Source organism: Camponotus floridanus, unplaced genomic scaffold (genome assembly GCF_003227725.1).
Source record: "Camponotus floridanus strain SB8 unplaced genomic scaffold, Cflo_v7.5 scaffold82, whole genome shotgun sequence".
In the NCBI taxonomy this organism is placed as follows: domain Eukaryota; kingdom Metazoa; phylum Arthropoda; class Insecta; order Hymenoptera; family Formicidae; genus Camponotus; species Camponotus floridanus.
The window spans coordinates 743,302-758,870 of NW_020229852.1; the positions used below are offsets into that span (position 1 = coordinate 743,302).

A 15,569-nucleotide genomic window follows, 5' to 3' on the forward strand; every position below is an offset into this window, starting at 1 on the left:
GCGGAGGTGGTCTACCTCCCCCCGAGAGTCGGGGGTTGTGGACTACTTCCGCTAGCTGACCTTACGGATATCCTGTCCGTGTCGCATGCCTTCCGTATGCTTACGGCTGGCTGCGACACGGTCAGGAATCTCGCGTGGGCGTCTCTGCGGGGAGTTGTAGCCAGGCGCATTGGCAGTCCTCCGACCAACGAGGACGTCGCAGCTTTCCTCTCGGGCTCACTCGAGGGGAGGCTGCGAGGCGGGGGTGAATCCTCCCTGTGGTCGAGGGCGAGGAATGCCGCGAGGAGGCAGTCCGAAAGGTTGCTCCTTCGGTGGCGGTGGTGTGAAGCGACCGAGGAGCTGATAATCGAGTGTCGGGGTCTCAGGGGCGACGCGGTAAAAGTCCCACCTGGTGCTCGTAACCAGGTGGTGACCCGTCTGCGCTCGGCGGTGGCGGCATATTATTTCAACTCGCTAATATCCAAACCGGACCAGGGGAAGGTGTTCGATGTGTCATCGCGGGCTGAGGTGAGCAATCACTTTGTCCGCGGCGGCAGCTTCACCTGCTTCGCCGACTGGCGATTTATACATCGAGCCAAACTGGATGTCCTCCCACTCAACGGTGCACGCCGTTGGGAGGAGGCAGACCGAAGGTGTCGGCGTTGCGGGTTGGCAGCCGAGACCCTTCCCCACGTTTCAAATCATTGTGGTCCACTCTGCCGCCATACAGCTGAGGCACGACGCCGCATTGCACCGCCTCTGGAAGACCTGTCGGATACCGGGAGATAGGCGAGTGAATCGACGAGTTGAGGGAATTGACGGGGAACCTGGGGAGCTACGACCTGACCTTGTGGTCAGGCACGAGCCCTCCAAGTGTGTCGTCATATGCGACGTCACGGTGCCCTTTGAAAACCGCTGGGAGTCGTTCGAGGAAGCTAGGGCGAGAAAGGTTGCCAAATACTCGTTCCTAGCGAAGGCGCTCCAGCGCGAAGGGTACCGCATCGTCGTGACGGCCTTCGTCATCGGTTCCCTAGGTTCGTGGGATCCGGCCAACGAGGCGATGCTTCGAGTGTTGCACATTGGCAGTGCATATGTCTCTTTGTTGCGCCGTCTCATTGTCTCGGATTCCATCCGCTGGTCCAGGGATATCTACGTGGAGCACGTGTCTGGCGTTCGCCAGTACGCCGCACCTTCACGCCCCTCTGCTGGTGGAGTGCCCGCTACACCCCCCCGCGCGTTTCGCCGGCGCGGGCCCGCCGAACAGGAGCGGCACTAGTTGTCTTCTGGTGATATGTCTAGTCCTTGTTGTATGTTGTTGTGTGTGAATGCCGTGTAATTTATTAGTTAGTTGTTGTCTTGCCCACGGTTTTAATCTTTTTTGTTTTTTCTTTTTTTTTATATATATATATTGTTATATTTTAAAATGTTTATTGCATGTTGTGTAGGCCTCTTTGTTAGCGAGTGTGAATGTCGCGAAAACATTATTGTATTTTATACGAGTGTGAATGCCGCGAGAAATCCTTATTCTTATTTTTATTATTTTCTTTTGCCGCGTGCTCGCCCCCGGGTCCTTTTTAATCTCATTTTTCCGCTTGCGTTCGGCCCGGGGGTGCGAGCAATAATAATTGATGTGAATTGCCCCGGCCAACCAACCGGGGCAATAGAACTATCAAAATGTTCATGACAGGGGGGAGGTTTTTCCTCCCCCCGCGCGCGTGTTGCTCGGCCCATTGGTGGGGGGGGGGGCGATTGTCCCCCGCCCATGAATTTACTAAAGTTTGCGCGCGGCATAATTGTCGTTGACTGTATATTTGCACCCCGAGGAGGCCTGTCCCCCGGGGAACATTAGTTGAAAATAAAAAATTATTCCTGAAACAAGGATAGCGCTTCGCTCAGGGTGGTCGCGTTGTCCAATGACGACGACTGCTGATGATTCTCCTCGTTCTCCAGAAAGCCGTAGGTTCGCAGATAACGGGACGCCTCCACGACGTCATTGTCGGTCAGCGTCGCCGCGACGGTGACGAGCAGAGATATCGTCAACGCGAGCAATAACGTGACGCGCGTCATGGCTCTCGCAAGGGGCGAGCACGCGGGGATCGAGACGGTAGCGAACTATCGCGCGCGCGCGCGCGAGTACTTCGGCGATATATCGCTTCCCGAGAGCGCGAGGAAGCGTCGGACGAGAGGAGAAGGAGGAGGGGAGGGGAAATACGCTCGGACGCGCGAGAAAAGCGATGAACGTTTGTTTTAAAAAAAATGATTCTTTATTCGTACAAAAGTTTTTTTTCAATCCTCATCGTACGCGATGAAAGAGCGATCTATGTATAGTAAATGCAGTTACATATACAGGAAGCAAAAGGACACTTGTTACATTCTGTCATATGAAAGTTGCCGGACCTATAAAATGACCTATAAAACGACCTGTAAAACGACTTATAAAGCAACCTATAAAATGACCGTATAACCGAGAGAATCCATTGGCGTGTCCGTCGATCGAAGATCTAGCCTGGAACGCGCTACTAATAAAATGAGCGAAGTTAATTCTAAATCGAACGTTCGCGGAAGAAAACTAAGATACGAGGTAACGAATAATATGAACTAAATAAATTGAAAGAAATCAGGCTCTATTGCTCCCAGATCAGCAGTGGCCAGTAAAATCTAAAGAAGTATTTAAACAACCCGCGCGCAGGGCGACGATGCGGGCGGAGATCGGGAGGGAAGACGCTGTCCTTCGACGTTGAGATGGGCGAGACGTCTGAAATATATAAAGCGTCATATTAATAGATCGTATCGAGGATCGTATACGCGGAACGAAAGATTAGTGCGTTAGACGAAAAGAAATACGTACCTCGATTAAAACTCGTCGTTGCCCGTGTGGACAGAGCTCGTTCCGTCGATCGAGCTCAAACCACCGTACCACATTTCTACGGGGGAATCGTCGTCGTTGTCGTAGAGATGTTCGGTCTTGAACGCGTGATCTGGGATGAGTGGCTCCATGCCGAACAATCTTCTCAAACGAAATATATCGGCGAAGATGTTAGGCACTTTCTTTTCCCATTTCTTATAGGACGATCGGTCGTATCACAGTAAATCTAAGAATCGGCGATGCGCCCGCCTTTTCTTCTGCATTCAACGCTGGCGGTATATGTTTACGAATCCTTTTATCTCGAGCTCCTCCTCGAACTGTAAAAAATGTCGCGCGATCAACGACTGTCGTATGTTTCTTCTAATGAGAGCGAAGAATAAAGAACGATAATAAAAGGGTACTCACGTTCCACGTCACCGCTATGTTGAGTATCGCGTCCATGAAATTCTTGATGTATTTTATTTTCCAAGCGTTTATCCACATCGTGAACATACATCTATCGAGCATTCTTCGCAACCTTGAAACATCGTCATCCATCGTTCGCGCAAAAATAACACTAAGAATCCTGAGAATACTGAGAACCCTAAGAATACCGAAAGCACTGAGAATACCGAGCGCACTTATTAGCGCGATCGCGAAACTTGTTATGAGGAAAAAACAGTCCCTCGACGTTAATTTATATCTGCGACATTACTATCGTCGAGTGGAATTCCGAAAGCTAACGCGATAAACTAATGCGGCATGAAAAAATAACGGAACGCGGAAATATAACGAAGTAATATGTATAATGAGGTGCGATAAATGCTCGATTGCTCCTTGGAGGAAGTGCGATACGAGTTAACATTTATTCGCTAATTAATATTATTTTAATATTATTTTAATATCATTTTAATAATATTTTCTTAGTACTAATGTTCAGGATTCGCCCTAAAATTAGAGTAAAAATTTGAACCCTGTCATACTGGCGCCATCCGTGCGTGCCAAATCGAACTCGCAAATATATAATGCCGGGCCGTCTTTTTTCGAAATCAGTCAGGATCCGCGTGATCGCGTAAGAATACATGATCCTGGCCAATCCGAAACTAGAAATATCACGCGATTTTACGTGCCGAAACAGGATAGGCTCAAATCGGATTATCCGATGCGCAATCGAGCCTTTATTATTTGGGAGAAAGNTTCTCCACGTATAAACACGCCGCGAGTTGTGGAATTATCATTGCAAATATTAATCGACATTTAAATGTATATGAAAAAAATATAATTGAGATAGCGTCTTGTTGATAAAATCCTCTTTGAAAACGTAACAATTTTAAGAATTGTTCCTCAAAGAATGCAGCCACCGATAGTGGATAGTACAGAATTATAAAGTATGATAGGAAAAGAAAAACGAAAAAGAAATTTAGAAATTGTAGAATAATGTAATATTGAGAAAAATTATTGCACTCTAGATTAATTTAAATTAATTTCAAGAAAGAATTTGTAATTTGAAATTCTCGAATGAACTCTCTATGAACTGATTAAATGTATAAATAAGCAACAATATACAAATATATTTCTGCTCAGTAATAAAATTATTAAATAAATTACTCAATTACTGAGAAATCGTATGATGGTACTTTGCATCTATTATTGTCAACATTAATCGCCATCGAAATATGTCGTAAACAACATTGTTACCGAGACATATTACAGGGTATCTAAAATAATAAAAAAAAAAAGAAATGTAAATGTTATAATATAAATGAATCGCGACAGCGGCGGCATCCTTTCATATTTGTAAAAAAAGTTTACAAAACAATGTAACGAGATGAAGAAATGTAATTAACGGAAGTATCCAACGGAAGTTTAAAACCAATTATCTAATGCATCGCGCCGAGTATAGAGCGGGGGCATGATAAAGTAATAATAACGGCGAAATGGAGAACAATGCGAGAGGCAAAAGTTTCTGCTTTCGTCGTAAATTTGTAACCAGCTCGGAGAGATTTCGCCCCGCGCGTTTACATACGCATAAAAGTTGCGTTTACATGGCGCTTTCCCGCTTCTCCCCGCTTCACCCTTTCCCCATCTCTCTCTCTCTCTTTCTCTCTCCGCAATCTGCGTCCGGATTGGAAATGAGCGGCTAAGCGGCGACGTGCCGAGGGGAGCGTAAAACACCCCGGCATTAAACATGTAGGACGAGCGATGACGCTAAATCTTCCTCAGACGTTATACGACTTAAACCACCACCATCGCGCGCCATCATCCTCCTCCGCTTAAATCCTCCCCCTCTCTCCCCCGATCTCTCGTCGATTTCTCGGTTTAGTCGCAACGTGCCGCACTTACCGTGGCATTCCGCCCTCCGCATCCTCCCCCTCCTCTCTCCCCTTCCTCACTTTCTTCATCGCCGTCTTCCCTCGACACTCTTTTCTCGCGCCGTTCGACGATCCTCTCGAGATTTACTGCTTACCATCGCCCGTTCCTTGTTCTTCTTCCCGCGTCAATCTTCCCTCTCTTCCTCCCGCTCCCTTTCTCCTTCCCGTTCGCTTCCCTTCTCTTTGCGGACGCGTCGCAATTCCAAACCTGCCAATTTTGATTTATATCTACACGAGAGCCGGTACTATGTACGCCGGTTACGACCCTATACGTCGCCGTTAGACGAATCGCGACTCTTCCGGACCTCGAGGGCGTCCATCTTTCCTAATACGTCGCCATTTTCTCGGGTCCCGAGCGTCTCCGTTACTGCTTCGTGCTCGATGGCGCGCGACATTCGCGCGCCCCATGAAATTCCTCCGGGGGTCCGGGCGTAGAAGGACGGCGATATTAACCCCGAGGACCACGGGATGATACACCGCGTTTCGAACGAAATTACATACGAGCGGACCGCTCGCTCTGATTTATCTTTCTGTTCCTTGAGGTCGCGAGATAACGCGTCCGGTTTGTACTATTTTATATCGATGGCGAAAAAAGAGCCGAATTTCCGCGCCAGATTTATCCCTCGGAAAAGGGAATGATTTTCGTACATTTGCAACAAGCACGCGACGAAGGGACAAAGAGTTTCGTTTCAACGACTCGCGTAAAATATATACGTTCGACGCGAAAGAGACAATGTGCATAAATTAAAGGTAAAAAGTAATACGAAAATCACGCGCGCGTGTATCGCGAATGAGGAAACGGGCTTTGTCGTCGAATTATGCGACATATTGCAGCGACATTATTGTTATTCCGTCTCCCTTTACACGGTTCTCGTGTGTTGTATTTCGCGTTGCTTTTAACGTCGTAAAAGGTAAATTACGCGTTAGTCTCTCTCTCCCGGGACGAAACCTAAGTACATTGATAAAAGTGTGATACGTATTAATTCCACGTATCTCACCTCCTGCACGTTACATTAACATTATTATCCTCGCCTGCAAGTTCCTTCCTTCCTTCCTTCGGGACGACGACGAACGTGGGGCGCCGGAAGAAGTTAGGGTGAGCGGGGAGCTCTAATTCGCGCAATAATTCCGTCCGCCTTAACCGCCGACGCCTGAATGCGGTTTAACAGGATGTATAAGCGTCTCTTACCCCTGTTTGCGCCACGGAAGGATTAAGATTAAAGACGCGAAGGAGTATATACGTCGGCAAGAAGAGAAAAGACGTTTAACAGATAGGACATCCGCCGCGCCCTCGTTTATCCCGAAGGCAGATGCATTCTCTCCTGAGATATCGATCTTCTCGCGTGCGCTCGTGTTTTATTGAATGTCTCCGAATTAGCAGAAAGCAAGTATATACATCGTAGCTTTACTTTGCGCGAAATTTCGATTAAGGATGCTTTGTACCTATTTTCAAAATATTGAGAATTTAATGAAAATTGTACAGAATGTCCTTGCATATGTTTAGAATCTTCAGTACAATTTTTAAATCGATTCACTAAAGCGTTTACAAGTTAAGGATTTTAATTTGCACCGAATTAACATGTGTTATTATGGGAAACGTAACCACGTCGATTCAAATGACAAAAACACGTGGAAATAATATTCAGAATTTGCTTAAATTTGCAAAAGTTTAGATACAGAGGAAATATTTGGTCAAATAATATTATACAAGTACTAACTGGTAAAAAGATATTAAATATAATTCAATGAAGTTAGCCATGTATTTGTCACAAGGCAAAATTCTCTGCCAAAAGTTAATCATTTTGATTAAGGATGTTTTGTACTTATTTTCAAATATTGAGAATTTAATAAAAATTGTACAGAATGTCCTTACACATGTTTAGAATCTTCTATACAATTTTTAAATCGATTCACTAAAGCGTTCACAAGTTATAAGGATTTTAATTTGCTCCGAACATATGTTCTTATGGGAAATACATAACCACGTCGATTCAAATGACAAAATACATGGAAATAATATTCAGAATTTGTTTAAAATTTGCAAAAGTTCAGATACAGAGAAAATATTTGGTCAAATAATATTATACAAGTACTAACTGATAAAAAGATATTAAATATAATTCAATGAAGTTAGTCATGTATTTCACAAGGCAAAATTCTCTGCCAAAAGTTAATCATTTCGATTAACAAAATTCGGAATATTTCAGTAAAAACGCAATAAATATTAAAAAATACATTTCTGCACTGTAGCTAAGATCAAATTGTAATATTCCACACAATTTCTCATACTCAAAATAAGGCTCGCCTCGGCGCACGTGGTCGCGTCCACGTGTTAGACGTTAGGCGTCCAATATTTTTATTTTTATTGTTATTATTATTATTTAACTAATTGTTCGAGAGTGTGTGTCCGGGAGTTTGTGTGCCGAGGCGATGTGTCTGCGTCTGTAAGTGTCTGGTGCCGCGTTTTTTCTTTTGAGGAGTGCTCCGTCCGTGATTAGTGAGGTTAAGTGCGTGCGTTGTTGTCGTCCCGTGACAGCTAGTTATGCGTAGTGCGTGGTGCCGCGGTGAGTGCGCGGCGTGAGGGTGCAGTGCGTGACGGCGGTGTGCCCCGGGTTCATCCCGAGACCCACTGCTCGCGGGTCCGCCCGCTGCGGGCTGCCCCCTCGCCCTGCGCGCGCTGTCCGCGCGACCCACGCACTCTTTTATTAATTATTTAATGGCATTTGGCCGTTAAACTGACTAAAAGTAAGTCATAATATGTCTGCGTCTCCACAAGTGGTGGTCCTCCCCTACCCGTTCCCGGCGAGGGTATACTGCCCCCGCTGTTGGCGGAGGGAGGACCCGGAGGTGAGGTCACGGGGCGAATTCTGCGATCCGCTCCATTTGGCGAAGCACCTAAAAGCGAAACACCCCGGGGATACAATTACTTATGAATGCGCGGAGTGCGATTTTCGTGGATACGGGCCTACCCCGTGAGGCCAGTAAAGGCTCATTTTAAGAAAGAACACGCGACTCCCCGGGGCCGAGCGGGTCGCAGCACGGACGGAGCAAATAACTCCAATAATAATGTCAATTATGATGGGTCCTCCGCGAATGCGCGGGGCCGGCCGGCGGCGGGTTCCGCCCCGGGGTCGTCGGCGTCCGCCGGGGCGTCATCGCGAGGTCGCCCGTCCGACTCGCGGCAACCCGGGTTGCGCTCCACGGCTCCGGCGCCAGGAACAACAGCAGCAACACCACCTGCAACAACAACAGCATCCACACCCGCCACACCACCGGCGAGGACATCCCCCTCGTACGCGGCCGTCACCGCAGCACCGGGGCCGTCGACGTGCGGAACATCGTCGTCGGCGGCCACAACAGCAACAACAACAGCAGCGGTGACAGGTGGCACGGCCGCCATCTTGGATGGCGCCACGGCCGGCGCGCCGGCCGCCGCAACTACGGGCCTTAAGGCGCATCCGCAACGTAAAGGCAGGCTTCCATTGAAGCGCGGCGCAGCCAATAGGAAGAGCTCGCCTCTCGCGTCAAGAGAGGCACGCGGATCGCCTCGCAGACCATCCGGCGAGGCGAATGGACCATTGAGGAGGACCTCCGTGACCTCGCCAACCATCATCAGCTCGGCGAGGTCCAGGTATGATCCGAGGATACGGAGGTCCAGCGGCGTGCCTCTCGAGAAGAGCGGCGCGACCAGGTCGACGCGCAGGCCCCCCCTCCCATCACCGGAGTCCGCCGACGATACACCTACGTTCGGCGGGAGGGGGGCGAGAGGAGAAGGTCGCCCGAGAGGACCCCGCCAAACATCATCCGGGCGGGGCCTCGCACCAGGACTCGGGCGAGCGCATCGGCCGCGAAGTGCGCAACGGAGGCGAGGGCACAGGCCAGACCATCGGCCAATAGCGCATCGCGGGGGCCCCGAAGAGCATTGGAAAAGAAGAGGAGAAGCCCAGGGGCCCAGCCGGCATCCACCACCCGAAGAGCCGGCACCGCGGTGCGCGACTTGAGCGCCGCGCTGACACCGCGGGCGACAGAAGGAGAGGGGGCCCAGGGGACGGCGAGGATGCCCCCCCTGCAACGTGGGACCATGCCCCCCGCAAGACCTGCCCCCACCCCGCCGCAGTCCATCCGCGGCGGCCCAGTGGGGGGCCAGAGGTCGCCACTATCACCGCCGGCGATGCCCGCGGTGTCGTCAGCGCCTGCCGCACTTACGACCAGCACGGTGACGATAGTTTCATGCGGGTCCCCCGTGATGTCCACGGGGTTCCCCGCGGGGAGGCGGGGCACACTGCCTCGTTCCCCCCACCTCCCCTCCATCACGGAGGTGTCGCCGTGTCTGGTCGGACGGCGGATGCGTCGAGAGGAGGAGAGGCCCTTAACACCACCCAGGGAAGAGGAGCGGCGGCATCCGGAGGAGGTGGCGCAGGGGAGTACGGAGGGCGAGGGGGACAGTGGAGAGGAGGATGAGCCGTGGAGAGTGCGCCTGGGGAGAAGGGCGAGGCGGCGGCTGAGCGGTGGCTCCCCCGGCGGCGGGAGTCCGGTGGCCGCGGGGCGGGGCCCGGTGCCCGGCCTTCCCCCGTTGCAAGCGCCGGCGAGCTTAAAATCATTGATGAGACCGTGCACGGTCCAGGTTCAGCGGACTTTGGTCCGCGCTGTTTCAGGGGATGAGGCGGGGGTCCCACCTCAGGGGACCAGCGTGGAGGGAGCATCGGGAGTGCGTGCTGGACGACCTGGAGGACCAGGAGGCGTCGGTCATCCGAGTGCTCCGGTGGGTGTCCCTGGGGTGATGGGTCGTCGGCGGAGAGGACACGCAACCGGCTGCGTCGGAGCTAGCAGAGAGACACCGGTGGGTCCGAGGAGCAGCGGAGGCGGGAGGCACCCCCGAGGCCTGCGGCGTGTCGCCGGCCCGTCTACCCAGCCATACGGTGGCCGGTCTGCCCCTGCGGCAGTCGCAGGACTCCGCAGACGGCGGCGAGTGGCCGCGCGCGATGTGCTGGTTGGGCGTGCCGAGGCCGTCACCTCGATTGCGGACCTGGAGGAGTTTGCGGCCTCGGTCGCGGCTTTCTTCGGGGAGGAGGCATCGGGGAGGGTTGATGGGGGTGCATCCGGCGTCCGCGACCGTCCAGTTCGGTCGCGTGAGGCGGGAGAGCGGCGCGGCGAGGGAGGGGTGTCGGTGGGAGACGGTGGCGGTGTAAGGGGGGAAAGAGGGTCGGCACCGGCTGGCCCTCCGCAGTCGGGAGAAGGACGCGGCGGCTGGGTGCGCGAGGCTACGCGCTTGCAGGCACTGTACAGGACGAACCGACGCAAGGCGGTCAGGGAAGTATTGCAGGGGCCCGTAGAATTCTGCCAAGTGCCGAAGGATCGGGTTCATGCGTACTTCGAGCGGCTGTATCGCGGAGGGGAGGACCTGGACGGTTCCGGCGCGGCTGAGCCCACTGACCCCTCGGTCGATGGGGGGAGTACGCGTACCTCATGGATCCCTTCACGGAGCGAGAAGTGGACCGTCGGCTCCGGCGTATGACGAATTCTGCGCCGGGTCCCGACGGTATCACGTACCGTGACCTCCGTGGAGCGGATCCTGGGGCGCGGCTCCTCACTGCGCTGTTTAACGCGTGCTATCGGCGTGAGGCAGTCCCCGCGTCCTGGAAGACCTCCAACACCGTATTAGTGTATAAGAAAGGGGATCGTGACTCTTTAGAAAACTGGCGCCCTCTCGCACTGGGAGACACCGCCCCCAAGCTTTTTGCCGCGCTCATCGCCGATCGTATGACCGAGTGGGCGGTCGCTAACAACAAGCTCTGTCCGGCTCAGAAGAGATTCCTGCGGGACGAGGGGTGTTTTGAATACAACTTCGTTCTTCAGGAAATCCTGACTGATGCCCGGCGGACTCGACGGCAGGCGGTCGTCGCGTGGCTGGACCTATCCAATGCGTTTGGTTCGGTCCCGCACGCGGCGATCCGCCGCGCTCTCGTTCGCTCCGGCGTGCCGGGGGGTCTCGTCAATATATGGAATTCCATGTATGACGGGTGCTCCACGCGGGTCCGAACCGCTGAGGGCTACACCACTCCTGTCCCTATTCGCTCGGGTGTGCGGCAGGGTTGTCCGCTGAGCCCGATTGTATTTGACCTTGCTATCGACTCGGTACTGCGTGCAGTTACCGCGGTCGATGCGGGGTTCGATCTGTTGGGCTCTCGTCACAGTATTGTGGCGTACGCGGACGACATTGCACTCGTCGCAGATACGCCTGAGGGAATGCGGCGGCTTTTGGCCGTCGCGGAGGGCGCGGCGTCGTCGGTGGGGTTGCGGTTCAACCCTGCCAAATGTGCCACCCTGCATCTCGCCGCGGGCTCGGGCGACAGGGTCCTGCCGACGACGTTCGTCATCCAGGGACAGCCCGTTCATCGCCTTGCATCTGGTGAGCCTTATAGACATCTTGGTGTCCCGACCGGGTCCTCGGTCGACCAAACACCATTTGCCACAATTGGGGGCCTCCTCGAGGATCTCCGAGCGGTGGACCAATCTCTCCTCGCTCCGTGGCAGAAGCTGGAGTTAGTGGCCACCAACATCTTGCCACGGTTGGATTTTCTGCTGCGGGGCGCCACAGTGGAGAAAAAACCCCTGAAGGCCGCCGACCTGCAGGTCCGGCGGATGGCCAAGTCCTGGCTCAACCTCCCGCAGAGAGCCAGCGCGGAGGTTGTCTACCTCCCCCCGAGAGTCGGGGGTTGTGGACTGCTTCCGCTAGCTGACCTTGCGGATATCCTGTCCGTGTCGCATGCCTTCCGTATGCTTACGGCTGGCTGCGACGCGGTCAGGAGTCTCGCGTGGGCGTCTCTGCGGGGAGTTGTAGCCAGGCGCATTGGCGGTCCTCCGACCAACGAGGACGTCGCGGCTTTCCTCTCGGGTTCACTCGAGGGGAGGCTGCGAGGCGGGGTGAATCCTCCCTGTGGTCGAGGGCGAGGAATGCCGCGAGGAGGCAGTCCGAAAGGTTGCTCCTTCGGTGGCGGTGGTGTGAAGCGACCGAGGAGCTGATGGTCGAGTGCCGGGGTCCCAGGGGCGACGCGGTAAAAGTCCCACCTGGTGCTCGCAACCAGGTGGTGACCCGTCTGCGCTCGGCGGTGGCGGCCTATTATTTCAATTCGCTAATATCCAAACCGGACCAGGGGAAGGTGTTCGAGGTGTCGTCGCGGGCTGGGGTGAGCAATCACTTTGTCCGCGGCGGCAGCTTCACCCGCTTCGCCGACTGGCGATTCATACACCGGGCCAAATTGGATGTTCTCCCACTCAACGGTGCACGCCGTTGGGGGGAGGCAGACCGAAGGTGTCGGCGTTGCGGGTTGGCAGCCGAGACCCTTCCCCATGTTTTAAACCATTGTGGGGTCCATTCTGCCGCCATACAGCTGAGGCACGACGCCGCATTGCACCACCTCTGGAAGGCTTGCCGGATGCCGGGAGATAAGCGGGTGAATCGGCGAGTTGAGGGAATTGACGGGGAACCTGGGGGGCTGCGACCTGACCTTGTGGTCAGGCACGAGCCCTCCAAGTGTGTCGTCATATGCGACGTCGCGGTGCCCTTTGAAAACCGCTGGGAGTCGTTCGAGGAGGCTAGGGCGAGGAAAGTTGCCAAATACTCGTCCCTAGCGGAGGCGCTCCAGCGCGAAGGGTACCGCGTTGTCGTGACGGCCTTCGTCGTCGGTTCCTTGGGCTCGTGGGATCCGGCCAACGAGGCGGTGCTTCGGGTGTTGCACATTGGCAGTGCATATGCCTCTTTGTTGCGCCGTCTCGTTGTCTCGGATTCCATCCGCTGGTCCAGGGATATCTACGATATCTGGAGCACGTGTCTGGCGTTCGCCAGTACGCCGCACCTTCACGCCCCTCTGCTGGTGGGGTGCCCGCTACGCCCCCCCGCGCGTTTCGCCGGCGCGGGCCCGCCGAGCAGGAGCGGCGCTAGTTGTCCTGTGATGATTTGTCTAGTCCCTGTTGTATGTTGTTGTGTGTGAATGCCGCGTAATTTATTAGTTAGTTGTTGTCTTGCCCACGGTTTTAATCTTTTTTGTACTATCTTCTTTATATATTGTTATATTTTAAAATGTTTATTGCATGTTGTGTGGGCCTCTTTGTTAGCGAGTGTGAATGCCGCGAAAACATTATTGTATTTTATACGAGTGTGAATGCCGCGAAAAAATTCTTATTCTTATTTTTATTATTTTCTTTTTCTTTGCCGCGTGCTCGCCCCCGGGTCCTTTTTAATCTCATGACTCTTTCCGCGTGCGTTCGGCCCGGGGGCGTGAGCAATGGTAATTGATGTGAATTGCCCCGGCCAACCAACCGGGGCAATGGAACTATCAAAATGTTCATGATAGGGGGGAAGTTTTTCCTCCCCCCGCGCGCGTGTTGCTCGGCCCACCGGCGGGGGGGGCGATTGTCCCCCGCCCATAAATTATTAAAGGTTGCGCGCGGCGTAAGTGTCGCTGACTGCATATCAGCACCCCGGGGGGGCCTGTCCCCCCGGGGAACATTAATTGAAAATAAAAAATTTATTCCACACAATTTCTCATACTCAAAATAAACCAAAAGTGGATATATTCGTCAATATTTAACTACTTTTTGATGGGATTGTACATACAAAACTTTCTTTAACGAAAATTCGAGGAAAATCGAGAAATGATCTTGGAAGAATTTCTCACGCGAATTAAACTTTGGAGACAATAATGATAATTATATGCTTGAAACCTTCCTTGCTTAATAAGAAATTGATGCGTAAAAGATGATATCGAACTACCTAATAGTTATCGAGAATACCCGTTACAATTTATCCGAGCTCGGTGAAACGCATACTCCCTCCGTCTTTTTGCCAACCGTAGGTTGGCAGCAGTCGGGAAAAAAATAGATGGCAGCGTTTTTTGGTCTTCCGCGAGTTAAAACAATTTTCGTGGTCGTCTTCAGCGATGATCGTAGTTTAATTTTATCAATTTAATCGAAGGGCCCTCTCTCCAGCCCGGAGAATAAAGGTCGATCAATAGACGACGTTGGATTATCTCCTCGATCGTACACGTACAATCTAATTTTCGTAACGAACGCCTCGGGTAATAAACCTTCTGTAGTGTAGGATGTTCTTGCGGATATTCGGCCGTGCCACCCGCCCGTGCTGACCTCCCGATCGATGATCAATAACCTCCAGTAGGTGCGGGCCGTCCGACCTCACGTGTACATCCACCGTATCACGCGGCCATAACTTGCGCGCGGTAATTGCTTCGCTAGAGACGATTGTCGTCGTTATGGTAATATTCCTGTCGGACGGACATGTGCTCCAATCATCCCTCGTGCACCTAACTCCTCCAAACATATAACCACTCGTACTAATGGCAATTGACGAAGCTGCCAATTACCTATGAATACTCCTCCGATTTGTTTGAGCTTTATCTTAAGATTTCCGAAATTTCAAATCTCCGGCCTTCGAGAGAAGAGATGCCTTGGCTTCAATATGCGCCCCTATATTAAACAGTTTTTTCAGTTTTTTTTAATAATAGCCAATATCTTCTCCCTTCGCTTAGAATGTATCATCTTCCATAATGGCGGATGGTTACAAGACGCGTAATCGTTTAGCCTGAAATTTCTATCGAATAGAATGATCTCTCTTTTCTATAGCACGCGTTATACTTGTTCAATTATTATTATATGTATAATAATCGAAAAATAAAACTAAATCAACTAAAATAGATTGAAAGTATTTAATGAAAATATTCCATATTCTTTTGCTTATGAAGCCAACGATAAAAAATATGTCTGTCTAGAAATTTATTCCAAATTTATTTATTTATTTTAAATGTATATAATAATAATTCTTGTAAATAACAGTCGTTCTGCAGCAATCTAATTACTGCAATGCGGCCCAAATTTGCACTTTAAGGGGGGAACCTCATGTAAATAGCCTGTTTTTCAGGAATTTTTTTTGAAAAATGTAATGCGTAGATTAATTTGCAATTTAAGGCACAATTTATTTACGTTATAATATTTAAAGAAAATATTTTTTTAAGATTAATCGTTAACAATAAAACGGTGCAATGGCGGCTTGAAAACAGCGTCTTGAAAATGCGCCGTGCAGCATGCAGGTCACAAAAATGATCTGAAACAAAAAATACAAAATGGGTTTTTTAGTTTATGCAAAAACGCTCAGCATGACGGTCCCCTTTTATTAAAATTTGCAAATTTGCAAAAATGGCGAAGTTTTGAAAAAAAAAAGGATTTTCTTTTATAAACAATTGTTAATAACAAAGTTTTAAATAAAAAAATTAAAAATCGGAGCTCGTCATGCTGAGGCCAAATATCTATAGAATTTCTATACCAAATTTCATAAAGATCGAATGATTAGTTTTGAGCTA

General features: G+C 51.2%; 3 protein-coding genes across 3 annotated transcripts; all 3 read left to right on the plus strand.

Moving 5' to 3' along the window:
* Positions 1–8,129: 8,129 nt before the first annotated feature.
* On the plus strand, positions 8,130–9,197 carry LOC112639686 (translation initiation factor IF-2-like). Its single transcript, XM_025414526.1, has one exon. The coding sequence runs from the start codon at positions 8,130–8,132 to the stop codon at positions 9,195–9,197; it is 1,068 nt and encodes a 355-aa protein (XP_025270311.1).
* An 80-nt stretch (positions 9,198–9,277) lies between these two features.
* On the plus strand, positions 9,278–10,711 carry LOC112639687 (collagen alpha-2(I) chain-like). The gene has a single exon (XM_025414527.1). It carries the CDS (start codon positions 9,278–9,280, stop codon positions 10,709–10,711), a length of 1,434 nt encoding a protein of 477 aa, XP_025270312.1.
* Positions 10,712–12,218: 1,507 nt separating this feature from the next.
* LOC112639688 lies at positions 12,219–13,187 on the plus strand. Its single transcript, XM_025414528.1, has one exon. The coding sequence runs from the start codon at positions 12,219–12,221 to the stop codon at positions 13,185–13,187; it is 969 nt and encodes a 322-aa protein (XP_025270313.1).
* The last annotated feature ends 2,382 nt before the right edge of the window (positions 13,188–15,569 follow it).